Source organism: Chiloscyllium plagiosum, unplaced genomic scaffold, assembly GCF_037043375.1.
Source record: "Chiloscyllium plagiosum isolate Xiang-an unplaced genomic scaffold, Cpla_swu_hap1 HiC_scaffold_34, whole genome shotgun sequence".
Lineage (NCBI taxonomy): Eukaryota > Metazoa > Chordata > Chondrichthyes > Orectolobiformes > Hemiscylliidae > Chiloscyllium > Chiloscyllium plagiosum.
The window spans coordinates 47,088,555-47,116,322 of record NW_028270172.1 but is presented as its reverse complement, the minus strand read 5'-3'; the positions used below and the strand labels follow the sequence as shown (position 1 = coordinate 47,116,322).

Below are 27,768 nucleotides of genomic sequence, written 5' to 3'. Positions count from 1 at the left end.
GGTGTTCTTTTTATGGAGAGGAGAAAATGAAATTTAAGGGAAAGCTAGATCATTACATGAAAGGAGAAAAAAATAGAGTTATATTAATAGAGTTAGATGAATTAGGGAGGTAGGGCCCTAAATAATGGATTTAAATACCAGTGTAGATCAGTTGGACCCAAAAGCCTATAGGTTAAAATGTTTCTATACTACACTATTAATGTTTTCCAATGTAACAAACTGGTTTTGTCCTTCCATTATTGGAACTAATTAACTGATCATTGCAATCTGCCAAATTATCAATATTGATAGTAAGTCCTCCTTTATGTTCCCTTCTATTCACTTACTATATAAAAATCAAATACAACAGACAGAACAATTCCTCATACAAATATATTCTTGTAAGTATGCTAAAGGCATGACTTGAATACTTACCAAAGGCTTTGGCAACATCGCCTGGGCAACTGCAGCCACCATCCTTCAGAAAATGGGAAAAAATTGGCACATCAGAATCAGCAAGAAAAAAAATCTGAACATCACTGAAGCTGCAAATTAATCTATCACAGACAAATCTGAAATAAGCGGTTTTGCCAAAATTGTGAATACACATTAAAGAGAAAATAATGGTTTTTGATTTGGAGACACCGGTGTTGGATTGGGGTGTACAAAGTTAAAAATCACAACACCAGATTATAGTCTAACAGGTTTGGAAGCACTATTTTTCAGAGCGCTGCTCCTTCATCAGGTGGTTATGGAGAATAAGATTGTAAGACACAGAATTTATAGCAAAAGTTTACAGTGTGATGTAACTGAAATTATATATTGAAAAAGACCTGGATTGTTTGTTCCTAGCCTCTGACCTGCTCTTGTAACCACAGTACTTACACCAGTCCAGTTCAGTTTCTGATGAATGGTAACTCCCAGAATAGTGATATTGGGGGGAATTCAGTGATGATAATGCCACTGAATGTTAAGGACTGCTGGTTAGACTCTCTCTTCTCAGAGATAGTCATTTACACCACACAAGTGTCAGGCAATGTTACTTGCCATTTATCAGCCCAAACCTGTATACTGTCCAGGTCTTGCTGCATTTGGGCATTAAAGCATCTTGATAAAGTATACTTGATAAATAAAGTATTTTACAAGTTATGAATATTGCTGAGTATTGTGCAGTCATCAGGAAACATCCCCACTTTTGGTCTTACAGTGCAGGCAAGGTCATTGATGAAGCAGCTGAAAATAATTGGGCCGAGATTCTAACCTGAGGAACTCTTACAGAGATGTCATGGAGTTGAGATGACTGACCTCCAACAACCACATCCATTTTCCTTTGTGTCAAGTGGAGTGTGTTCCCCTGATTCCCATTGATACCAGATCTGCTAGGGCTCCTTGATGTCACACTCAAATCAAATATGGCCTTGATGTCAAGGATCGTTACACTCACCTCACTTTGAAATTCAGCTTTTTCATCCATATTTGAACAAAGGTTGTAATAAGGTCAGGAGCTAAGTGGCCATGGAAAAACCAAACTAAGCATCAGTGAGCAGATTATTGCTAGCAAGGGATGTTTATTGGCACTGTGGATGATGCCTTCATCACTTTATTGACAATTTAAGAGTAGATTGATGGGGCAGTAGTTATCTGGATTTGGTTTGTCCTTTTCTTTTGGGTACAAGACATACCTGGGCAATTATCCACATTGTTGGATAGATTCCAGTACTGTAGCTGTACTGGAACAGCTTGGCTAGGAATGCAGCAAATTCTGGAGCATGTGTCTTCAGTTCCATTGCTGGATTATTGTCAGGGCCCATAGCCTTTGCATTATCCAGTACTTTCAGCTATTTCTTAACATCAAATGGATGTATTTGAATTGGCTAAAGACTGGTATCTATGATTCTGAGAATCCCAGGATGATGCTGAGAAGAATTATCCAGTTGGTGCTTCTGGCTGAAGACAGTTGGGAATGCTTAGCTTTATCTTTTTCACTGATGTGTTGGGGTCCCCCATTATAGAGGAACGGAATGTTTATGGAGCCTTATCCTCCACTGAGTTATAGAATCATACAGTAAAGAGATCCTTTTACCCAAGTCTATACCCCCAAGTATATATTACTACATACACACGAGTCCCATGGTCCTGCATTAGGCCCACAGCCTTGAATGTTATGACACTTTAAGTTGTGAGGGTTCCCACCTCAACTATATTCCCAGACAGTGCATTCCAGGCCCCACCACCTCGGAGTGAAAATGTTTTTCCTCAAATCCCCTCTAAGCCACCTGCGTATCACTTTAAAAGTATACCCCCTTCTTACTGACCCTTCAAATAAGCTGCTTTCTATTCATCCTGTCCATGCGCCTCAATTTTATACATCATCAGGTCACCCCCACCCTCCAATCTTCTCCACTTGAAAGAAAATAACCTCTTATCCAGACTCTCTATTCAGAGCTGAAAAGTTCCATTCTAGACAAAGGTGTGATGACCAGAACTGCAAACAGTACTCCTGCTGTGACCTCACCAAAGTTCTGCACAGCTCCAACATGTCTTCCTGCTCTTATAATCTTATAAGAGAGTGTGATGCTGGAAAAGCACAGCCGGTCAGGTAGCATCCGAGGAGCAGGAGAATCGACGTTTCGGGCATAAGCTGACCTCCAAAATCTACAGTCCTTTCTCCTTATAATCTATGCCACAACTGATAAAGGCAAGCGTTCACATGCCTTCTTACCTACACTATTAACCTGTGCTGCCATCCTCAGGAATCTGTGGACAAGCATCCCAAGATCCCTCTGTTCCTCTGAGCCTCCTAGTGTCTTGCCATTCATCGAGTACTCCCTTGATCCTTTTTCCAAAGTGCATCACCTCACATTTATCAGAGTTAAATTCTAGCTTCCACTCATCTGCCAATAGGAATAATCAGTTCATATCCCTTGTAACCTTAAAAGTTTCCTCCTGTCAACTACTCATCCAATCTTTGTTATCTGCAACTTACTTATCATCCCTGCTCTCCTCCACATTCTAATCTACATCACTAATAATAAGAGACCGAGCACTGATCTCTGTGCTATGACACTGCATTACGGGAGGCAACCGCCTAATGATATCATCACTAGACTGTTAACCCAGAGACCCAGTAACATTCTGCTCATCCTCATTCAAACCCTGCCATCACAGATGGTGTAATTTGAATTCAATGAAAAAAACCCTGCAATTAAGAATCTAATAATCATCAGGAATCTGTCGTTGATTGAAGGAGAAACCCATCTGGTTCACTAATGTCTTTTAGGGAAGGTAACCACCATTGTTTCCTGGTCTTGCCCACATGTGACTCCAGACCCACTGCAGTGTGGTTGACTCTTAACTGCCATCCCCGCAATTAGGGATAGGCAATAAATGCTGGCCCAGCCAGCAATGAGAAACCAGCTCCAGTCACACAAAAAGCCTTTTGCCACTGCCTGCCTCCTGTTGCCACGCCAGTTTGGATCTAATTTGCCATGCTACCCTGGATCCCATAAGTTTTTACCTTCTTTATCAGTTTCTCTTATGGGACCTTGTTAAAGGCCTTTCTGAAATCAAATAAACTACCTCAACTGTCTCACCCTCATCCAAACACTTCCTCACTACCTCAGAAAATGCCATTAGCTTCTTTAGGTATGACTATCTCTGATCAAACCTTGCCTTTTTAAATGGAGATTAATTTTCTCCTTCATTTTTTTCCACTGCTATCAGACTCACTGGTCTATAGCTCCCTGGTCTATCTCTACCACCTTTCTTGTAAAGTAGAATTATATTAACTGTGCTCATGTGCTCTGGCATTCCCCTGCGGCCAGAGAGGATTCGAAAATTTGGGTTAGGTCCCCTATAATTTCCTCCCTCATCTCCCACAGCAGCCTGGGATACAACTCACTCAGTCATGAGGATTTGTCATAGAGTCATACAGCATGGAAGCAGACCCTTCAGCCAACCAGTTCATGCTGAACATAATCCCAAACTAAACTAGTCCTACCTACCTGCTCCTGGCCCATATCCTCCAAACTTTTCCTATTCATGGACCTATCCAAGTGTCTTTTAAACATTATAATTGTACCCTCATCCACCACTTCCTCAGGAAGTTCATTCCACTTGCAAACCACCCTCTGTGTTAAAAGAAAATTGCCTCTCATGTCTTTTTTAAAATCTCTTTCCCCTCGCCTTAAAAATATGAAATCCCTCATCCTAGGGAAAAGACAACCAGCATGAATTGTATCTATACCTCTCATTATTTTATAAATTTCAATCTCCAACCCTCCAGTGAAATAAGTCCCAATCAAAACTTGTGGTGCTGGAAAAGCACAGCCAGTCAGGCAGCATCTTCATCAGGAGTCGAGCTTATGCTCGAAATGTCGACTCTCCTGCTCCTCAGATGCTGCCTGACCGGCTGTGCTTTTCCAGCACCACACTTTTCACCTTTGATATCCAGCATCTATAGTCCTCACTTTCTCCTGAAATAAGTCCCAGCCTATCCAGCCTTCCTTTATAACTCAAACCTTCCATACCTGGCAACATCATTGAACATAGAATATAGAACATTACAGCACAATACAGGCCCTTCGGCCCTCAATGTTGCGCTGACTTGTGGAACCAATCTGAAGCCCATCTAACCTACACTATTCCATTTTCATCCATATGTTTATCCAATGATCATTTAAATGCCCTTAAAGTTGACGAGTCTAGTACTGTTGCAGGCAAGGTATTCCATGTCCCTACCACTTTCTGACATATGTCCTATACCTATCACCCTGAATTTAAAGCTGTATCCCCTTGTGCTAGCCACCCAAGAAAAAAGGCTCTCACTATCCACCCTATCTGATCATCTCTATTAAGTCACCTCTCAAGCTATTCAATACTCCAAGTGCGGCCACGCCAATGTTTTGTACAGCTGCTACATGACCTTATGGCTCCAAAATTCAATCCCTCTACCAATGAAAGCTAACATACCATACACCTTCTTACCATTCCTGAAGAAGGGCTTATGCCCGAAACGTCGATTCTCCTGTTCCTTGGATGCTGCCTGACCTGATGCGCTTTTCCAGCAAAACATTTTCAGCTCTGATCTCCAGCATCTGCAGCCCTCACTTTCTCCACCTTCTTAACAACCCTATCAACCTGGGTGGCAACTTTCAGGGATCGATGCACATGGACACAGATCTCTCTGCTCATCCACACTACCAAAATCTTACTGTTAGCCCAGTACTCTCTATTCCTGTTGCTCCTTCCAAAGTGAATCACCTCACACTTTTCTGCATTAAACTCCATTTGCCACCTCTCAGCCCAGCTCTGCAGCTTATCTACGTCCCTCTGAAACCGGCAACATTCTTCCACACTGTCCACAACTCCAATGACCTTCGTGTCATCCACAAATTTACTAACCCATCCTTCCATGTCATTTTTCTAAATTACAAACAGCAGTGGACCCAAAACAGATCCTTTGTGATACACCAACAGTAACTAAACTTCAGGATGAATATTTCCCATCAACCACCACCCTCTATTTTCTGACAACTAGCCAATTTCTGATCCAGACTGCTAAATCACCCTCAATCCCATGCCTCCATATTTCATGCAATAGCCTACCATGGGGAACCTTATCAAATGCTTTACTGAAATCCATATACACCATATCAACCGCTTTACCCTCATCCAACTGTTTGGTCACCTTCTCAAAGAACTCAATGAGGTTTGTGAGGCACCCACCTACCCTTCACAAAACCACAATGACTATCCCTAATCAAATTTTTCCTTTCTAGATTATAAATCCTATCTCGTATAATCCTTTCCAACACTTTCCACAACCAAAGTAAGGCTCACCGACTATACAGAGGAACCTAGATTATCCAAATATCGATTATCTGAATTTCGGATTATCCGAAGATCTCAAGGTCCCGCTAAAAAAATTCCATCAAAGAGGTATTCGATTTACCTGGACTGAAGAACATGTGAAAATACTGGCAAAAACAAAGAAACACAAGCAACACAACCATCAGCGACTGGATTTTTTTAAGGTAAGTTTTAGTTACACACAGCCCTTTGCAAGAGTAAGTGTTTTACAGTATTGCTGTCACTTTACTGGGACGTTCATGAAAAACAAGGCAGAGAAAGTAAACCTACGCATGAGGTGGTGCTTCTGTCTTTCTATCGTGACACTGAGTTCCCAGAAACTGACAAATGCTCTTGCGATCGTAGAAGTTATTCGGAACCTTGTTTAATGCTGGGATTTCATACACAGTACAGTATTTATGCGACTTGCAGATGTAAAGACTAGTTTGTTTAAATAGAAGACTCATTAAAATTATAGATTTAAACAAATTCCCGAGTAGAGCACAGTAGAGTTTGATCAATATGGCTTTCCTTGTTTAAGATAATATCGATTATCTGAATAATCAATTATCTAAATGAAATAGAGTCTGCCCTTCTCATTTGGATAATTGAGGTTCCTCTGTAATTACCAGAGTTGTCTCCACTCCCCTTCTTGAACAAGGGGACGTTTCCTATCCTCCAGTCTTCTAGCACTATTCCTGCAGACAATCATGACAAAGATCAAAGCCAAAGGCTGTGCAAGCTCCTCCCTACTTCCCAGAGAATCCTAGGATAAATCCCATCTGGTGCAGGGGACTTATCTATTTTCACACTTTCCAGAATTTCTAACAGCTCCATCCCGTCTAGTCTAGTACCTCAGTATTCTCCTCAATAACATTGCCTTTTTCCTGTGTGAAAACTGACAAAAAATATTCATTTAGCACCTCTCCTATCTCCTCAGACTGCATGCAGAACTTCCCATTACTGTCCTTGACTGGCCCTAATCTTACTCTAGTCATTCTCTTATTCCTGACATACCTATAGAAAACTTCAGGGTTTTCTTGGTAAATCTCTTCTGTATCCTCTCCAGCTTGATAATATCCTTTCTATAAACTGGACGACCAGAAATGGACATAGTATTTCAGAAGAGACTTCATGAATGTCCTGTACAACCTCAATGTTACTTCCCAACTCCTATATTCAAAGGACTGAGAAATGAAGGCAAGCGTGCCAAACACCTTGTTAACCACCCTGTCTATGTGACCAAACTTCAAAGAATTATGTACCTGCACCGCTAGATCCCTCTGTTCTATAACACTACCATTAACAAGCCCTTGTCCAGTTTTAAATCTGCCAAACCCTCCAATAACTCCTTGCTGCTATTATATCAATCTGTTCAACACTCCATCTTCTCAAATTCTGAACTTACCTCCTCCTTCTCCAGAGTAAAGACAGATGTGAAGTACTCATTTAACCTGTACTAATGTCCTCCAGCTTCACACACGGACTGTCCCCTTGGTTTCTAATAGGTTCTTCTCACTCCTTGGTTATTCTCTTCCTTGTATGACTTGTAGAATAGCTTGGGATTGTCCCTAATCTTGCTACCAGTGTTTTCTCATTCCCTCTCACTGCTCTAATTGCTTTCTTGAGATCCCCCAGCATTTGCTATACTTCTCTAAGTACCTTTTATACGTCTTTCTTTTTCTTTTTATCCAGGCCTGAAAGTTCCTAGATATCCATGATTCTCTTAGTTTGTTGCTCCTACATTTCACCCTAAAGGGAAAATGATGAATTGTTACTCCCCCAGTAACTTTTTGAATGACTCAAGGGTTTACTGTAGATTTACCCTCCAGTAGCTGTTCTCAGTATTTTTGCCAGACCTTGCCTTATTTTAATAAAATCTGCCTCATCCCAAACCAATACCCTTTTTGGCAGACCATCTTTCTCTTTTTTCCACAACAACTTTAAAACGTATTGTGTTGTGGTAACTATCTGGAGGTTAAGAGTCTAATGATGACCATGGAACCATTGTTGATTTTTGGAAAAACCCATCTGGCTCAAGATTGTCCTTTAGGTGAGGAATCTTCCATCCTTACCTAATCTGACCTACATTTGACTCCAGACCCACTGGATGTGAGTGACTCTTAACTGCTGTCTTGGTAATAAATGCAGGCCTAGCCAGTAAAGCCCACATCCATTATCAAAAAAGGGTTGTTATATTTCAGAAAAACATACAAATAATAAGGTAATAATAGGACATATCAACTTCCCAATATTAACTGGGATGGATAAAGTGTGAAAGGCTTAAATGGGAATTCTAAAGATATTCAGGAGAGTATTTTAAGCAAGGACTTAAAGTGTTACAAATGATGGAACAGTACCCATGCTTTATGGAAGGCAACATAGGAGATTTCAGGGGATTTGACATTGATTTTCAAGTCCTCTATGGACACAGGTGAGGTGCCAGAGGACTGGATGACAGCTGTATGGAACCATTATTCAAGAAATGTGGTAGGGATATACCAGGGAACTATAGCTCTGTGGATCTAACATCTGTGGAAAGGAATCTAGTGGAAAAAAGTATGAGAAATAGAATTAATTTCCACGTGGAGAGGCAAGGATAATTAGCATAGCTTTGTTTGATTTGATTTAATTTATTACTTATCACGTGTGCCAAGGTATAGTGAAAAATGTTGTCTTACATGCTTTACAGGCAGATCATACGTAAAAGTACATCAGGATAACAGATCAGACTGCAGGATAAAATTTGATGCGAGGCAATTTAGCGAATTGGATCCAAAGTTGTTTAAGTGGCAGGCGACAGAATAGGGTTCAAGGTTGTTTTTGTGACTTGAAGCCAGTGTCCAGCGACATACCACAGGGAAGTTAAGAAGCATATAAAGTCAAAAGAGAAAAAGTATAACATAGCAAAGATGAGTGGGAAAACGGAGGACTGGGAAGCTTTTAAAGAACAACAGAGGATTACTAAGAAGGAAAAATGCAGAGAAAAAATGAGGTATGAAGGTAAACTGGCCAAAAATATAAAGGAGGATAGTAAAAGCTTTTTTAGGTATGTGAAATGGAAAAAAATGGTTAAGACTAAAATTGGGCCCTTGAAGACAGAAACAGGGGAATATATTACAGGGAACAAAGAAATGGCAGAAGAGTTGAATTGGGGAAGACACAAGCAATCTCCCTGAGGTAACAGTGGCTGAAGGACCTGAACTGAAGGGAATTTATATTTGCCAGGAATTGGTGTTGGAGAGACTGTTAGGTCTGAAGGCTGATAAGTCTCCGGGGCCTGATGGTCTACATCCCAGGGTACTGAAGGAGGTGGCTCGAGAAATCGTGGATGCGTTAGTGATTATTTTCCAGAGTTCGATAAATTTAGGATCAGTTCCTGCGGATTGGAGGGTGGCTAATGTTGTACCACTTTTTAAGAAAGGAGTGAGAGAGAAAGCAGGAAATTATAGACCAGTTAGTCTGACCTCAGTGGTGGGAAAGATGCTGGAGTCAATTATAAAGGATGAAATTACAACACATCTGGATAGCAGTAACAGAATAGGTCAGAGTCAGCATGGATTTATGAAGGGGAAATCATGCTTGACTAATCTTCTGGAATTTTTTGAGGATGTAACTCTGAAGATGGACGAGGGAGATCCAGTAGATGTAGTGTACCTCGACTTTCAGAAAGCCTTTGATAAAGTCCCATGTAGGAGGTTAGTGAGCAAAATTAGGGCGCATGGTATTGGGGGCAAAGTACTGACTTGGATTGAAAGTTGATTGGCTGACAGGAAACAAAGAGTTGTGATAAATGGCTCCCTTTTGGAATGGCAGGTGGTGACCAGTGGGGTACCGTAGGGATCAGTGCTGGGACTGCAGCTTTTTACAATATATATTAATGATATAGAAGATGGTATTAATAGTAATATTAGCAAATTTGCTGATGATACAAAGCTGGGTGGCAGGGTGAAGTGTGAGGAGGATGTTAGGAGATTACAGGGTGACCTGGACAGGTTAGGTGAGTGGACAGATGCATGGCAGATGCAGTTTAATGTGGATAAATGTATGGTTATCCACTTTGGTGGCAAGAACAGGAAAGCAGATTACTATCTAAATGGAGTCAAGTTAGATAAAGGGGCAGTACAAAGAGATCTGGGTGTTCTTGTACACCAGTCAATGAAGGCAAGCATGCAGGTACAGCAGGTAGTGAAGAAAGCTAATAGCATGCTGGCCTTCATAACAAGAGGGATTGAGTATAGAAGCAAAGAGGTTTTTCTGCAGCTGTACAGGGCCCTTGGGAGACTGCACCTGGAATATTGTGTGCAGTTCTGGTCTCCAAATTTGAGGAAAGACATTCTGGCTATTGAGGGAGTGCAGCGTAGGTTCACGAGGTCAATTCCTGGAATGGCGGGATTACCTTACACAAAGACTGGAGCGACTGGGCTTGTGTATCCTTGAGTTTAGAAGACTGAGAGGGGATCTGATTGAGACATATAAGATTATTAAAGGATTGGACAGTCTGGAGGCAGGAAACATGTTTCCGCTGACGGGTGAGTCCCGAACCAGAGGACACAGCTTAAAAATAAGGGGTAGGCCATTTAGGACAGAGATGAGGAGAAACTTCTTCACCCAGAGAGTGGTGGGTGTGTGGAATGCTCTGCCCCAGAAGGCAGTGGAGGCCCAGTCTCTGCATTCATTTAAGAAAGAGTTGGATACAGCTCTCAAGGATAGTGGAATCAAGGGTTATGGAGATAAGGCAGGAACAGGATACTGATTAAGGATGATCAGCCATGATCATAATGAATGGTGGTGCAGGCTCGAAGGGCAGAATGGCCTACTCCTGCACCTATTGTCTATTGGGGCCTTTGGTGCTTAAAGTGTACATTAATGATCAAATGGGTCTCAATATTGTACAATGAACTAATGGTTTAGGCTCGGATAGCTTCAGTGTGGGTAGGGACTGTTGTCAGGGATGTCTTCTCTCACCATTATTATTCACGCTAATTATTGAACCACTAGCAGAAGCTATACGGGTTGATTCTAATACAATGGCTCAGAGGGTTGGTTTGGGTAAACATAAAATTACCCTTTACGTAGACAACGTTCTCCATTTTCTAAGTAATCCTTTGATATCCGTGCCCCGCTTGATCCAAGTAATCAATTTATTTAGAGCGTTCTCAAGTTACAAAATCAATTTCACAAAATCGGAGGCCATGCGTTGGGTGGCTTTGCTAGTATGTCCAATTTATCGGACGGGTCTTGCTTTCCCTTTCGGTGGTCTCTGGAGGGTTTTTGATATTTAGGTATTTTTATCACCCCAGTATTTGGTCAGCTGTATAAAGCCAATTTTGGGCACCTATTAGAGAGGATAAGGCAGGACCTTCAACATTGGGGGGATCTCCCGATATCGTGGCTACGTAGAATAGCTCTAATTAAAATGAATATTTTGCCTCGTCTCTTATACCCTATGACAATGCTCCCTGTGATGTTGCCGAGGCCGGCATTGTGTAAACTATACAGTTGGCTTGGTTCTTTCATTTGGAATCATAGACAGCCCCTTATTAAATTAAAGAAGTTGCAGCTTCCACAAGCAAGGAGAGGACTGGATTTTCCAGACTTTAGGAAGTACCAACTGAGTTCTCTATTAAGCTACGTAGCCGACTGGGTCTCGTGTGACCCGCAATCAATCTGGCTGGACATCGAGGCTTCTCAAGCAAAGTGTCCCCTCATTAATCTCTTATTTTTAGATAAGGTGAAAGTTATTATCGACCATTGTAAAATCCCTATTGTATTAAATACAATTAAAGCTTGGAAGATAATGCGGCAAGACAAGGGTAATTCACAAAAAAACTCTCCTTATACTCCTATAGTGGGAGAATGGGATTTTCAACCAGGGCACACAGACACTACATTTAAAACTTGGAGGTCCAGGGGTATTTCTTGCTGAGGGGATCTGTTCGATGGGGAGCTTATGATGTCTTTTGAACAGCTGCACCAGAAATTTGGACTGCCTATGGAGACCTTTTTCGGTATTTCCAAATTCGAGATTATATCCAGAAGAAGACCACATTATTAGATAGCTCTTATAAATCGGATAGGGAAAGAAGAGTGTTATGGCCAATGGGTCCACTGTCGGTCAGTACTCTTTATCACTCATTATAGAACAAAGTATTGAAAGAAATGGAACAATTGTTTAAAACATGGAATCAGGAATTGGGGTTGGAAATCCCTTCAGAAATGTGGGATGGCATCTGGGCAAATGCCAGAAAGATCTCCATTTGTAATAGAACCCAAGCTATTCAATTAAAGATACTCTGTAGGACTCTAATAGCACTGGAACGACTGGCAGAATTTAGGGCAGGAGCATCTCCAATGTGCCCTAAATGTAAAATAGAAGTGGACACTCTCACACACTGCTTATGGACATGTCATAACATCCGCAAATACTGGATCAGAGGAGCAAATGCTCTGACAGAAATCTTGGGAGCAGAAATTGGAGTAGATCCAGTATCTCTTCCTGGGCTTTTCGAACCTGTCCTGCCTGGATATGCACAGGAGGAAATTATTTTCCATTTCTCCTTTTGTGCAAGGAAAAATATCTTAGTAAACTGGGTAGCTGAGGGCCCTCCAGGACTTTCGAATTGGCACAGGTTAATCATGGAATGTATTCCCCTTGACTTCCTTACAAATATGGTGCACCAAAAAACTGAATTATTCTATAAAATATGACAGCCCTTCCTGAACTATATACAGATATTTCGGCCATATCGTCAAGAGCTTTTATCTAGTTGTAGTAGTGGTTCTGGCTGGTCCGGGGGCCCCCAGGGGGAGGAATCCCATATGAATACGGGTTTTATTATGACTTGATGTTAATTCATTCTGAGCATGTACCTCATTATTTAATTACTATGTTTTTTTTCAGTAATGTAAGATATTTTATTATATGCTTTGGTTTTGGTTATTATTTATTTAATATTTAATTGTATATTAGTGTTTTTATTTGTTTGTGTTATTTTGTAAGTTTGTAAAAAAAAGTTTAAAAAATTTCCTTTTTCTTCAATAAAAATATCTATATATAAAAAAAGGCACTAACTTGACTAGTGTAGGCACTGAATGCAAGGGCAGGGAAATGATAATGGAGTTGTATGAGATGTTATTTAGGCAACAGCTGGAGGAGTGTAAAAAAGGGCTTTTGCCCAACACATTGATTTTTCCTGATCCTCGAATGCTGCCTGACCTGCTGTGCTTTTCCAGCACCACTCTAGTCTTGACTCTTATCTCCAGCATGTACAGTATCCATTTCTGCCTAGTTGGAAGAGTGTGTGCAGTTCTGGTTGCCACACTGCAGAAATGATGAGATTGCACAAGAGAGGGTGCAAGAAGAGATTCACCAAGATGTGTGCTAGAACAATTCAGCTATGAATACAGACTAGTTAAGCTGCAGTCATTTTCCATAGAGCAGAGTAGGTTGTGGGGGTTGGGGTTCAGACCAAGGTATACAAAGTTATGAAGGGCATAGATAGGATTGATTGGAAGAAACCTTTCCTCTTTGTGGAGGAAGCAATAACTGGGGAGGGAATGGGGTGCCATGAGATCTCATGGGGCCCACAGTCAATGTTAAGAGCTTCTAGGGCAACTAGATACCACTGTGCTAAGCCTCTGCAGGTTCTGTCCTGCTGCTGAGTTAGGACATACCATTGAGATGGTATTAGATTTATTGCTGCTTTGATTTTTGTTTGAACTGGAAAGTAGAACATTACAGTGAGTTTGTAAGTTCTAAATGAAGCACCCCAACGTCCAAAAAGGCAGGGATGCTGTGAGCATCAAGTAGGCACAGAGTAAGTGAGCACTAAGGGAGCAGGCAAAGAGCCCACCCTGCTCCAATCCCCGTTTACAAAGTAGCCTGGCAGCAGCATCACAATGTAAGATGTCAAAATGCTCCAAAGCATTTGGAGTTGAGAACTGTAGCTTAAATGATTTGGAGATGTGCCGTAATGATATGAGGCTGGTGTGTGTCGAATGCCAATGTCCATGGATATGGTGGCCACTGCCCGTGGATCATACCACGAGGTGCTAGGGACTGCTGGTCAAGATGGAGAAATGGAGGAGCAAACTACAACCTGGAGTCAAAGTCAGGAATTGTCAGAATCTGGTTCTTCTTCATCAAGTGGGAGAATAGTAAGGTGAATATGAATAAGGTGAGAATAGGTAATAATGAGCCGTTAATGCATGCAAATAAGTCTCTTGTTGCTCTCTAGCAAGATTCTCATCATGCCATTCAAACATTGGGTGCAAAGTCATATTTTCTTCACAATGTCAAGAATCTCATTCTCCAATCTCACCATTTTTCCCAACTGACACACCACTGCCCATGTTCAGGCGCTGAGAAAGTTTACCCTGGTTGTAATTTCATTTACAAGTTTGATGAGGAGCTGCCATGTTGGACTGGGGTGGACAAAGTTAAAAATCACACAACACCAGGTTATAGTCCAATAGGTTTATTTGGAAGTATTAGCTTTCAGAGCACTGCTCCTTTGTCAAGTAGCTAGGAGGGCAGGATTATATGACACAGAATTTATGTTTGTTCAATATATCATATCAGTTGCATGACACTATGATGTTGTGCTATAAATTCTATGTCTTATGATCCTGCCCCACTAGCTACCTGACGAATGAGCAGCGCTCCAAAAGCTAGTACTTCCAAATAAACCTGTTGGGCTATAATCTGATGTTGTGTGATTTTTAAATTTATAAGTTTGACAGTTTTGGTGCCTGAATGTATCGGGGTTATTTTTGCATGCATTTTTCATGAAAGAATACAGCATTGGATTAGAGCTGACAGTTCACATTTCAATGTATTTAAACAAAAAGAAAATTGTTCAGTTGTGTAGCCAGTAGGTACCTAATTGGCACAAAGGCAGAAAGGATAGTCAGTGAGTTTCAATGTCTATGGGTAGTAAAGAGTGAAGACCGGTCTTTTTAGAAGACTGGTCAGAAAATTGTTGAAAGCTGAGTTTATGGATGATTCATATGTTTGCTTTGAAAGTGTTTAGAATTTAGTAGGAAGAAAGCTCCAGAACCTAGTTACAATCATGCCAGTTGAGCAAGGAATTTTAGCATGGAGCGAAGGTTACTGTTCACGGACGTTTGAATATCTGTAAGGTTGTTATTGAGTTAAAAGTATTGCATCTTTCTTTTGGATATTTGGAATAAGATTGTTTCAAACAATTTGTGTAAAGTGTAACATAGTTTATGGTTTTCTTTTGATTAAAAAACTTCTTTATTCTTTGGTTAAAAGTACCTTAGCAACCTCTTTGTGAATATGTTCAATAACTGACCTCTGGAGTAATTGAAAAGAAAAATAAAACTCATCGTCTATAGTTTCACTCTGTGATCTGACTTTTCCTGTATCATTATCAGCTTGGATCATACCATTTGGTGAAGACAGCTGCAAAGTACTCATTTATCCTATCAATTATGCCCACTGCCTCTGTGCATAAATCCCCTTTAAGCTCAAATCAACCCCAATCTTCATAGAGGAGATAAGTATTTTATGTATTTTCTGCTGTTCAGACTCTTTTTATACTTTCTGTTTGTTTTTCTCACTTCCTATATTCAGTCTGGTTCCCACTTGTATTACCATCTTTCGCTGCCTCACCTTACTCTCCACCTAAAGTACAAACAAAATGCTTCAGATGCTGGAAATCTAAAATAAAAATACAAAATGCTGGAAAAACTCAGCAGGTCTTGCAGCATCAAGTCCAAAGACACTTCTTTAGAACTTCAGACTAGTTACAGAACAGAACTGGACTTGAAATATTAGCTCTGCTTCTCTCCACAATGCTCCCAGCTGAATTTCTCCAGCTTTTGCTTTTATTACTCTCCATCTCTTTTGGCATCCAGAGAACTCTGGCTTTATTACCTTGCCTTTTTGTGGGAATGTACTTTGGTACATGCAGATGGGATTATTTTCCATCTATTAACTTTAATGGATGTTAATTTATATAGCTAGCCCTTTTATCTTTGCATTCCCTGATTGAGAGCTCCTCAACACTTATCCCAAGAGAAGAAATACCAGACACTTGGACGATAATTTTCAAAATTCTCTGTACTTCAAGGCAGTGACAGACAGCTCAGGCTCCAGAAGAATCTTTACAAAGTTTTATGTGGTAATTAACTCAACACACTAACGTAAGTTTCCTTATATCACATTATTCTGCATCATGTATCTTTTCTGGACTATATTGAGGTTTGGATAATGACAAGCTGTACATGCTTTCCTATTACAGGCCTTAATATAATTTTGATTACAATGGGTCTAAGTAACTTTCATCTTAATAGTTACCTCATTGTTAACATAATGCATTCCAGTCTATAGTTTAATCATCACAGCCACTCTGATTAGAGGGTGTAATGTAGGCATTATCAATGAATCAAACAAAAAGCAATGCATTTACAGGAAATGACAGTAAACTTATGCAAAATTACCATAAACAAGTGAAATAAACAGATCGCTCTTAAACCACCTAAATGATCAAACTATGGTTTTTAAAATGTCTTTATTTACAAAATGCATGTGTCACTGGCGAGGCCAACATTTAATGACCATCCTTAATTGTCCTTAAGGAGGTGATGGGGAGCCACCCTCTTAAACACTGTAGTCCATTTTTGTATATTTGAATATATTCCCAAAACACCCCTCTTGAATACAAGATATCCAACCAAATAAAGTTCTATTAATTTATCAAGTCCATTCCCTAAAGCTAACTGGTTTAACTGATATTAAGTGTGTCACTCACAGAGATGATGTGTCCTTTAAGGCCATGGGCAGAGTCGGCACATTCGAGAACTGCACTCAGCTGAGGGTAACCAACTCCTGTTTTAATCCGAGTCGTGCACACAGAACCTAGAAAGATTTTAAAATAGTTTACACCAACAAAGAATAAAAACATGCCTTTATGTCTTTTAATGATAGTTCCATGAATTTGCAAAATAATTGATAATTTGTTGTCACTGATGTTGAATGGAAAATGATGGGGGCCAATTGCGCATAAGATCCCTACAATGACAAGTAAACGTAGGCCAATTAATTATTTTTGTCATTCTGGTTGAGGGAAGACATTGAGAATTATCCACACATGCTGTGTGTACTGCAATGGGCTTTTCAAATCTATTTCAGTTGGCAAGAGGGCTTTGATTTACAAAAGGTACACTTTCGGGGGCAGGGGGTGGGTGATTAGATTAGATTACCTACAGCGTGGAAACAGGCCCTTTGGCCCAACAAGTCCATACCAACCCTCCGAACAGCAACACACCCAGACTCATTCCCTTACATTTACCCCTTCACCTAACACTACGGGCAATTTAGCATGGCCAATTCGCCTAACCTGCACATTTTTGGACAGTGGGAGAAAACCGGAGCACCCAGAGGAAAATCACGCAGACATGGGGAGAACGTGCAAATTCCACGCAGACAGGTGCCTAAGGTGAGAATTGAACCCAGATCTCTGGCGCTGTGAGGCAGCAGTGCTAACCATTGTGCCACCATGCCGCCCATTAAGGGTGATAAGGGAAGTTTATATTTCTAGTCCTGGAGTGTGGCTTGACCTTGCAACTGTCTTGATTTCTCAAAAGAAAGTACTCCAAAGAAAAAAGCTGAATTTGACAGGAGTCAGTGAATCACAATATTGGAGTATTATTCAAGCATAAAGAGCAGGACAGTATAACTAGAATGCCCTCAGCACAAAGGGAAGCCAAAACGGCTCTCTGCAAGAACAACTCAGTTTGTCCTACCTGTCTAGCCTTTCCCGATAGCCTACACCTGAGAATGTTTTCACTTCAAGTACATACCTAATTTCTTTTAAAAGGCACGAATCTCCAACTCCTCTAATCTATCCACATAACTGAAGTTTTTTTAATCTGGAACCATTCTTGTAAATCATTTTTGCAATCTCTCAAAATCAGCCCTGACCCTCCATACTACATACTATTACTTCTTACCGAAGACTTTTGGATTCTCTGTTATGACACCTGCCGGTCTCTTCTCAAACCCTCTCTTCAGCTCTCTCAACAAAGTTATAGGGAAATGAGAGACACGTGCACCACTTGTACAGTAGTGATAATGGGGGGGGGGGGTGTTAATATCCCATATTTTTAAAAAGTTAATTGTATAAAGATAAGTTACATGAAAGACTTTGTGACTTCACCACACGAAGGAGTGGTACTCTGAAAGCTTGTGATTTCAAACAAACCTGTTGGACTACAATTTGGGGTTGTGTGACTTCCGACATTATCCGAAAGAAAGTCTCAACCACATGTTTAAATTCATTCTGCTAATAAATGTCTATGTCTCCACCCACTGTTGCCAATAGATCTGGTGTTCTGACTTCAGATTATCCAATTAACAATATTACAACACAAAGAGCAAATAAAAAATACATACATAAATGTGATTGAATTATCTGGATTTGAGTGCCTGATGGTCAGGGCTCAGGGACTATATTTGTCTCTAGCTGTGAAGGTTAAACACCACCAAAGGATTGGTGATCAAGCTGTGGGCATTCATGGTCTATGCAGCTCTGTCTGTACAACACTTCTCAATACATTGACACAAAAATGCACACAAAAGCACTTTAAGTGACTTTTATAGAAAATGTTGTACAACTTTATACAATGTTGTACATGTTTCAAACTTGCTTCATGTTGCTGGTCCAGACTACTGACCAGATACTGTACTAATCAAGGTTATGTCATTCGTCAAAGAATGTCAAAAAATAAAAATAAAAAAACCCCGCATTTTTCAGTGAATGCTTACAAATGGAATGTTGCTGAACAAAGAGACCTTGGAGTGCAGGTTCATAGTTCCTTATAAAAGGAGTCACAGGTAGACAGGAATAGTGAAGGAGGAGTTTGGTATTCTTTCCTTTATTGGTCAGTGCATTGAATATAGAAGTTGGGAGGTTATGTTGCACCTGTACAGGACATTGGTTAGGTCACTTCTGGAATACTGTGTGCAATTCTGGTCTCCTTGCTATAGGAAGGATGTTGTGAAACTTGAAAGGGTTCAGAAATTTTGATAGGAATTCGCTTCACTAGGAGGTCGCCACTGATGATGTTACCTAGCCAGGTAATGAAACGTCTGCATATCAAACCTACAGCTCAGCGAGCAAACCTACACCCTAAATTTTGATAAGAACATTGCCAGGGTTGGAGGGTTTCAGCTATAGGGAGAGGCTACATAGGCTGGGGCTATCTTCTCTAGAATGTCAGAGGCTGAGGAGTGACCTTAAAAAGGTTTATAAAATCATGAGGGGCATGGATAGGGTGAATAGCCAGGTCTTCCCCCAGGGTGGCAAAGTCCAAAACTAGAGGGCATAGGTTTAGGGTGAGAGGGGAAGATTTAAAAGGGACCTAGGAGCAACTTTTCCAGTGTTAAGTCTATAGAATGAGTTCCCAGAGGAAGTGATGGAGGCTGGTAAAACTGCAACATTTAAAGGGCATCTGGATGGGTATATGAATAGAAAGGATTGAGGGCGATATGGGCCAAATGTTAGCAAATGGGGACGAGGTCAGTTGAGGATATCTGGTTGGCAAGGACGAGTTGGACCGAAGGGTCTGTTTCCATGCTGTATGACTACGACTCTAAATGGAAACCGGCCCAAGTAACACTTCACAGTATTTTATTCCCTCATTACCTATTACTTTATTCATTTACCTGGTCCGATGCCCACTTTGATGATATCAGCTCCTGATAAAATAAGCTCTTCCACCATCTCCCCGGTCACCACATTACCAGCCTTTAGTTTCAAAAGACAAAAATGACCAAACAAATGAAATAAGGACACAAAAGTAGAAAAGCAGCCATATTATATTTAAAAAGCACGTCTTTGTGTGCAAAGAAAATGACTGTCAGCAAAATTACACAAGGAAAATCTATCAGAAAATGGTAAGCTGATTCACCACTTAACTCATCAACCATTGACAGTTGAACCATCATTTTATTTTAACAGCCATCAGAACCTTAACATGTAGGGGGTCTAATCTATCAGCTGAACTCCCACACTGCCTCTTCTCATGATGGCCTGTTGAATCACATGTCAATCAGGCAATGGCATAGCCTCCAAGAGACCATCCCCTGGAATGTAGATCCCATGTGTGGAAGCCCCACCTCGTGAGCCAAAGGCAGTAGTTTTTTCTGCTCAGCCACAGTAATGCAGAGATTTTGACTGCTGCTGGAAGGTCAACCCTCCCTCCAGTTTTCCATGATTATTGAGGACTCAAGTCTTAAGTGCATAATTGAAATTTGGGGATGGTTGGGAAAGAAGACAAATTGAGTGTAAGCAAGGGCAGGAAGGCCAGTCTCTTGCTCAGACACTGATTGCTGCCCCCAGCCTAATAACACGCCCTCATTATCTACTCATTTAAACAAAGCCCATAAATAACTCATCAGGAGCATTTCCTAACCGCTCCCGCCTTTGTTTGGGGCAGCACAGTGGCTCAATGGTTTGTACTGCTGCGTCAGAGTGACAGGGACCTGGTTCAATTTCAACCTCGAGCAACTGTCTGTGTGCAGTTTGCACATTCTCCCCGTGTCTGCATGGTTTTCCACTGGGTGCTCTGGTTTTCTCCCACTATACAGAGATGTGCAGGTTAGGTGGCCATACTAAATTACCCATAGTGTTCAGGGATATGTAGGCTAGGTGCGTTAGTTAAGGGAAGTCTAGAGTAATTGGTGTAGGGGAATGGGTCTGAGAACACTTTAGAGTGTCGGTGTGGACTTGTTGGATCAAATGGCCTGTTTCTGTACTATAGGGATTCTAATTGTAACTCAATTATCCACAAGATACTCTGATCCATGTTCTCACTGGAGGTGATGACTGGCAAAATTCTCCAGCACTTTGGTTTATTTCTGATCCCCAGCTTCTGCAGTGCTTTGTTTCTGTTATAATTATAGCAGGTTAGCTTTCTTTACTTTTGCCATATGACCTTGTTGATAAATGCTTTGTTAATCCTCATTATCTGAAAATATGTGCTACAGTTTCAGAAATATCAAACTGAATAACATGACTTGTACCAGGTCAGCGGTCTTGAATTTCATCAATCCTTCAGTGCAGTCTACCCGCCTTCCTTTTGGCAACCACTGTCGACCACAAAGGATTTTCCAGCTTTTCAACTTGACTGAATTGGAAATGTGTTGGGGAAGACAACGGAATCACATTCACGCATGCAATGTTGGATCACCCAGTGACTGTCTACCACAATAATTTAATACGCGAGAAGATGTTTCACCAGTTGTTTTGTGTAGATGTGATACTCACCATAATTGTGTGTTTCGGAAACTTAGCACGGACAGTTTTAACCGATTCGACAAAGTACTCTGAGTAACCATTTGCAACATCCAGACAGATGAATTTGATGGCTGGGATTGTTTCCACAATTGTGTAAAGCTTGTCCAAGTCTTTCTGACCAGTGCCTGAGCTAACAGCTACATGCTGAAGGACAGAAAGAAAGAGAATGAATGATTCATCTGGCTGCTGCTTAAAACTGCTGCACTCAAAGTTAAAAGGGCATTGTGATTATCCTAACAAATTCACAGGTGGCCTGGAATTCTTTCCATTGGAAATGCATTTCAAGAATTTAGGTTTCAAGGTCAGCAGGCTTCAAATATTTTTCTGTTCCTTTTCAATCTTTTCGGGTCTCACTGACCTCCATATCAAGTACTAATTACGCAAACCCAGCTGATAGGAACAATTTGTGTCAAAAGACACATTTGTAACGTTTATGGTCATGTGTCGCTCAGGCATTAGAAAGCAGAAATGTAAGGTCCAACTATAATCTGGAGTAGGTTCTGACATGAAACTGAACCTCAATACTCACAAGAGCAAGTCTGGCTTTCCATTCCATCCACTCTGAGGACTAAGATTACGTTTTAGCAGCATTCATCCCCTACTGAGGGGAGAATTATCTTCCCTTTAACCCCCACCCAAACCCAAATCATCAAAAGAGTGCAAGTGAAATTTACAAAGCACCCTACTATGGACTTAACTCAAAATACAAATAGCAGAGCACAGCAGAGCAGATAGAGTTTGATCAGAGTACAAATTTTCTCAAAAAAAAGTTTTTAAATACCTCAAGACATTCTGGATGCGATGCTGCAAACTTCTCCCAATCTTCTAGAGTGTAATGTTTATGAATGGCAGTAAACATCGCAAACTACAAAATAAACCAGGATAGTGTTTCAGAAAATGGATTGTACACAAATCAAGAGAAATCAGTGGATCTAGTATTCTGGAAAAACAAATGGTGCCTCCAATGTATACAGCACTGGGATCACTGCCTTGCTATTATTGAGCCATTTTCACTGACGTAAGTTGTTTCAACACTCAGGTGTGCGAGATTGACAACCCTTGACATCAAGGCTGCATTTGACCAGGTTTGGCATCAAGGAGAGCTGATAAATTGGCATCAATGGAAATCCGGGGTTTGGGGTGTGGGCAGGGCGGAGGCTTACTGTCCTGTGGTTAGAGTCATACCTGATACGTAGAAGATGGTGATGATTGTTAGAGGTCAGTCATCTCAGCTCCAGGACATCTCTGGAGTTGTTCCTCAGGGTATTGTCCTCGGCCTGACCATCTTCAGCTGCTTCATCAATGACATTCCATCCATCATAAGACCAGAAGTGGGAATGTTCGCTGATGATTGCACAATGTTCAGCACCATTCACAACTCATCAGGCACTGAAGCAGTCAATGTCAAAATGCAATGAAATCTGGACAATATCCAGGCTTGGGCTGACAAGAGGCAAATAACATTCGTGCTACACTGAAATCAAGCTATGACAATAAAAGATTATCTAACCACCGCCCCTTTATATTCAATGGTGTTACCATCACTGAATCTGCTACTGTCATTAGGTTATTATTGACCAGAAACTCAACTAAACTCACCACATAAATGCCGTGCCTATAACAGCAGGTCAGAGGCTAGGAATACTGTGGTATGTAACATAGAAAAGTACAGCACAGAACAGGCCCTTCAGCCCACGATGTTGTGCCAAGGATTATTCCTAATCTAAAAAATAACCTAAACTACACATCCCTCAATTCAGGCTATCCATGTGCCTGTCCAGCAGTTGCTTAAATGTCCCCAGAGACTCTGCTTCCACCACCACTGCTGGCAACGCATTCCAAACACTCACAACTCTCTGCGTAAAGAACCTACCTCTGACATCTCCTCTATACCTTCCTCCTAAAAACTATGACCCCTCATGCCAGTCAGTCCTGCCCTGGGGAAGAGTCTCTGGCTATTGACTCTATCCATGCCTCACATTACCTTGTATACCTCGATTAGGTCACCTCTCTTCCTCCTTCTCTCCAGAAAGTCCAAGCTTAGTCAACCTCTCTTCATAAGAGAAGCCCTCCAGTCTGGGTAGCATCCTGGTAAGGACTGCAGACGCTGGAGATCAGAGCTGAAAATGTGTTGCTGGAAAAGCGCAGCAGGTCAGGCATCCTGGTAAACCTTCTTTGCACCCTCTCCAAAGCCTCCGTATCTTTCCTGGACCACAAGTATGGTCTCACCAGGGACTTGTAGAGCTGCAGCAAAACCTCGCAGCTCTTAAACTCGATCCCTCGTTAATGAAAGTCAAAACACCATATGCTTTCTTAACAACCCTATCCACTTGGGTGGCAACTTTGAGGGATCTATGTACTTGAACACCAAGGTCCCTCTGTTCCTCCACACTGCCAAGAATTCATCATCCACCCTTTCTAAGCCACGCATTATCTTGTAAGTTTCTATTAGATTTCCCCTCAACCTTCTAAACTCTAATGAATGCAATCCAGGGATCCTCAGCCATTCATCGTATGTCTGGCCTACTATTCCGGGGATCATCACTGTGAATCTCCACTGGACATGTTCCAGTGCTAGTATATCCTTCCTGAGGTGTGGAGCCCAGAATTGGACACAGTATTCTAAGTGGGCGCTAACTATAGAGCTTTATAAAGTCTCAGTAGCATATTGCTGCTTTTACATTCCAACCCTCAGAGATAAATGATAACATTACATTTGCTTTCTTAACCACAGACTCAACCTGCAAGTCAACCTTTAGAAAATCCTGGACTAGCACTCCCAGATCCCTTTGTACTTTGGCTTTATGAATTTTCTCATCGTTTAAAAAATAGTCCATGCCTCAATTCTTTTTTCCCCAAAGTGCAAGACTTCACATTTGCTCTCATTGAATTTCATCAGCCATTTCTTGGACCATTCTCGCAAACTGTCTAAATCTTTCTGCAGCCTTCCCACCTCCTCAGAACTACCTGCCTGTCCACCTAACTTCGTATCATCGGCGAATTTCGCCAGAATGCCCCCAGTCCCTTCATCCAGATCATTAATATATGAAGTGAACAGCTGCGGTCCCAACACTGAACCCTGCGGGTCACCACTTGTCACTAGCTGCCATTTCAAAGAAGAATCATTTATCCCAACTTCCTCAATCCATACCAGTAGCTCACCTCAAACACCATACTCAGCAGCCTCCCAATAGGCACCTTATCAAAGGCCTTTTGGAAATCTAGGTAGATAACATTCACTGGGTTTCCCTGGTCTAACCTACTTGTTACGTCTTCAAAGAATTCTAACAGGTTTGTCAGGCACTACCTCCCCTTATTAAATCCATGCTGACTTGTTCTAATCCGACCTTGCACTACCAAGAATTTAAAAATCTCATCCTTAACGATGGATTCTAGGATTTTACCTACAACCAAGGTTAGACTAATCAACCTATAATTTTCCATCTTTTGTCTTGATCCTTTCTTGAATAAAGGGGTTACAACTGCGATTTCCCAATCATCTGGGAATTTCCCAGACTCCAGTGATTTTTGGAATAAAATACAAAGATCAAGCCAGTTATTACAGCCTCATTCCATAGAAGTAAAGCAAGCACGTGAAGGATTGCAATCAAAAATAAACATTTTGAAAATATTTTTGAAGGAATGCTGTGAATTATGAAAGACTGTGCTTACATGCTTTCTTCAATATTAAAGGAGCTCAGAAATGGACTGAGGAGAGCCAGGAGGGGACATGAAAAAGGCTTGCGAGGAAGGCATTTTACTCATAAGTGAGGAATAAGAGAACGTTCAGGAAGAAGGTAGAGCCGGTCAGGGATAGCGTAGGGAACTTGTGCATGGAGTCAGAGCACATCGGGGAAACCCTAAATGAGTTTTTAACTTCACAAAAGAAAGGGACCTTGTTGTGAATGAGAACTTTGAGGAGCTGGGAAACAGGCTTGAACAGATCAAGATTGATGAAGTTGAAGTTGATGTGCTAGAGATTTTGGCAAACATTAAGATTGATAAGTCTCCACGACCAGACCAGATTTATCCTAGGTTGCTCCGGGAAGCAAGAAAGGAGGTTGCTGAGCTGCTGGCGAAGATCTTTGCTTCCTCATTCTCCACGGGAGTCATACTGGAGGACTGGAGGGAAGCAAATGTTGTTCCTCTTTTCAAGAGGGGGAATAGGGAAATCCCTGGCAATTACAGGCCAGTCAGTCTTACGTCCGTGGTCAGCAAGGTTTTGGAAAGAATTCTGAGGGATAGGATTTATGACTATTTGGAAAAGCATAGAGTGATTAAAGGCAGTCAGCATAGCTTTGTGAGGGGCAGATCATGCCCCACAATTCTTATTGAGTTCTTTAAGGAGGTGACAAGACAGGTCGATGAAGGTCGAGCAGTGGATGTAGTGTATGGACTTCAGCAAGGCATTTGATAAGGTTCCCCATGGTAGGCTCATTCATAAAGTCAGGAGGTATGGGATACAGGGAGATTTACCTATCTGAATTCAGAATTGGTTGGCTGACAGAAGGCAGTGTGTGGTTGTAGATGGAAAGCATTCTGCCTGGAGGTCAGTGGTGAGTGGAGTCCCGCAGGGCTCTGTTCTTGGGCCTCTGCTCTTTGTATTTTTTATAAATAACTTGGATGAGGAGGTTGAGGGGTGGATTAGTAAATTTGTCGATGACACAAAGGTTGGAGGTGCCGTTAATAGTATCGAGGGCTATTGCAGGCTGCAACGCGACATAGACAGGATGCAGAGCTGGGCTGAGAAATAGCAGATGGAGTTCAACCTGTTAAATGCGAAGTGTTGCATTTTGGAAGGTTGAACTTGAATGCTGAATATAGGATTAAAGACAGGATTCTTGGCAGTGTGGAGGAACAGAGGGATCTTGGTGTTCAAGTACATAGATCCCTCAAAGTTGCCACCCAAGTGCATAAGGTTGTTAAGAAAGCATATGGTGTTTTGGCTTTCATTAACGGGGGATCGAGTTTAAGAGCCGCGAGGTCTTGCTGCAGCTCTACAAGTTCCTGGTGAGACCACACTTGGAATATTGTGTCCAGTTCTGATCGCCCTATTATAGAAAAGATACAGAGGCTTTGGAGAGGATGCAAAGAAGGTTTACCAGGATTCTGCCTGGACTGGAGGGCCTGTCTTACAAAGAGAGGTTGACTAAGCTCGGACTTTTCTCTCTGGAGAGGAGGAGGAAGAGGGGTGACCTGATCAAGGTATACAAGGTAATGAGAGGCGTGGATAGAGTGAATAGCCAGAGACTTTTCCCCAGGGCAGGACTGACTGCCACGTGGGGTCATAGTTTTAAGATATTAGGAGGAAGGTATAGCGGAGATGTCAGAGGTAGGTTCTTTACGCAGAGAGTTGTGAATGCATGGAATGCGTTGCCAGCAGTGGTGGTGGAAGCAATCATTAGGGACATTTAAGCAACTGCTGGACATACACATGGATAGCAGTGAATTGAGGGGGGCATAGGTTAGGTTATTTTATTTTAGATTAGGAATAATCCTTGGCACAACTTCATGGGCCGAAGGGCCTGTTCTGTGGTGTACTTTTCTATGTTCTATGTTCTAATGCATAATATTCAGCACTGAAAAGTTTGAATCAGCTGCAGTGTAATACCTTCTACACGATATAGATTATTCTAGTCTAGTATAGTATGAGAATCAAAGTCTCTGGTATTCTAATGAGGTTAAAAATCACAACACCACGTTATAGTCCAACAGGTTTAATTGGACTATAACCTGGTGTTGTGAGATTTTTAACTTTGTACACCCCAGTCCAACACCGGCATCTCCAAATCATTCAAATGAGGGCAGGGTAGGTGCTGGTGGTGATTATAATTAGTTCCTAATCAGCTGATTGTGTCTGCAAGGAGCATGTAATTAATGTTATATTAAATTATGTTTTCATACTATTTATGGTGAAGGGCCTGGGTGTTGTGAATGAAGGACATTGAGGAGATGATTAACTAGGATTACATGGGTTATAAAAACGCAGAACCAGACCAATTCACACTAACTAGTTCATGTGTCACTCCAGCTTCCTCATGATTCTCATAGAAACATAGAAAATAGGAGGAATGGCCATTCAGCCCATTGTCCCTGCTTTATTATTCAACATGATTATGGTTGATCCTTTATCTCTACATTAACGCCACATTCCTGCTTCCTCTCCTATTCCTTGTTGCCTTTAATTTCTAGAAATATATTTATTTCTTCCTTAACCATATTCAGTGACATGCTGCCACAGCCTTCTATTGTTGAGATTGCCACAAATTCAACATCCTTTGGGAGAAGAAATCTTACCTCACCTTGGTCAGTAAAGGCCTATCCGATATCCCGAGACCATGACCCTTCATTCTGCAACCACCTCCAAACACCTCACACAAGTCAGGTGTTCTAGTGTGTCCAGCCTTGACTGAATTCTATGTTTCAGTGAAATCCTCTCTCATTCTTCAAAACACCAGTGAATACAAGACCAGTTAACTTAATCTCCTCATATAACAAACCTCAAAGTGTGGTGCCAGAAAAACACAGCCGGTCAGGCAGCATCCGAGGAGCAGGAGTGTCAAAGTTTCAAGCATAAGTTCTTCATCAGGATTCTCATCACATTTTGACT

At 41.3% G+C, this 27,768-nt stretch overlaps 1 protein-coding gene across 1 annotated transcript in view; it reads right to left on the bottom strand.

Moving 5' to 3' along the window:
• Positions 1 to 27,768, bottom strand: part of gmpr (guanosine monophosphate reductase) — a 113,977-nt gene that overhangs the window by 37,386 nt on the left and 48,823 nt on the right. The window contains exons 3-7 of the mRNA XM_043719073.2: positions 21,940 to 22,023; positions 21,129 to 21,302; positions 19,526 to 19,607; positions 16,611 to 16,717; positions 415 to 457 (exon numbers count right to left, since the gene is read on the bottom strand). Of these exons, the coding sequence (XP_043575008.2) occupies positions 415 to 457; positions 16,611 to 16,717; positions 19,526 to 19,607; positions 21,129 to 21,302; positions 21,940 to 22,023 (490 nt within the window). The remainder of the gene's footprint in view (positions 1 to 414; positions 458 to 16,610; positions 16,718 to 19,525; positions 19,608 to 21,128; positions 21,303 to 21,939; positions 22,024 to 27,768) is intronic.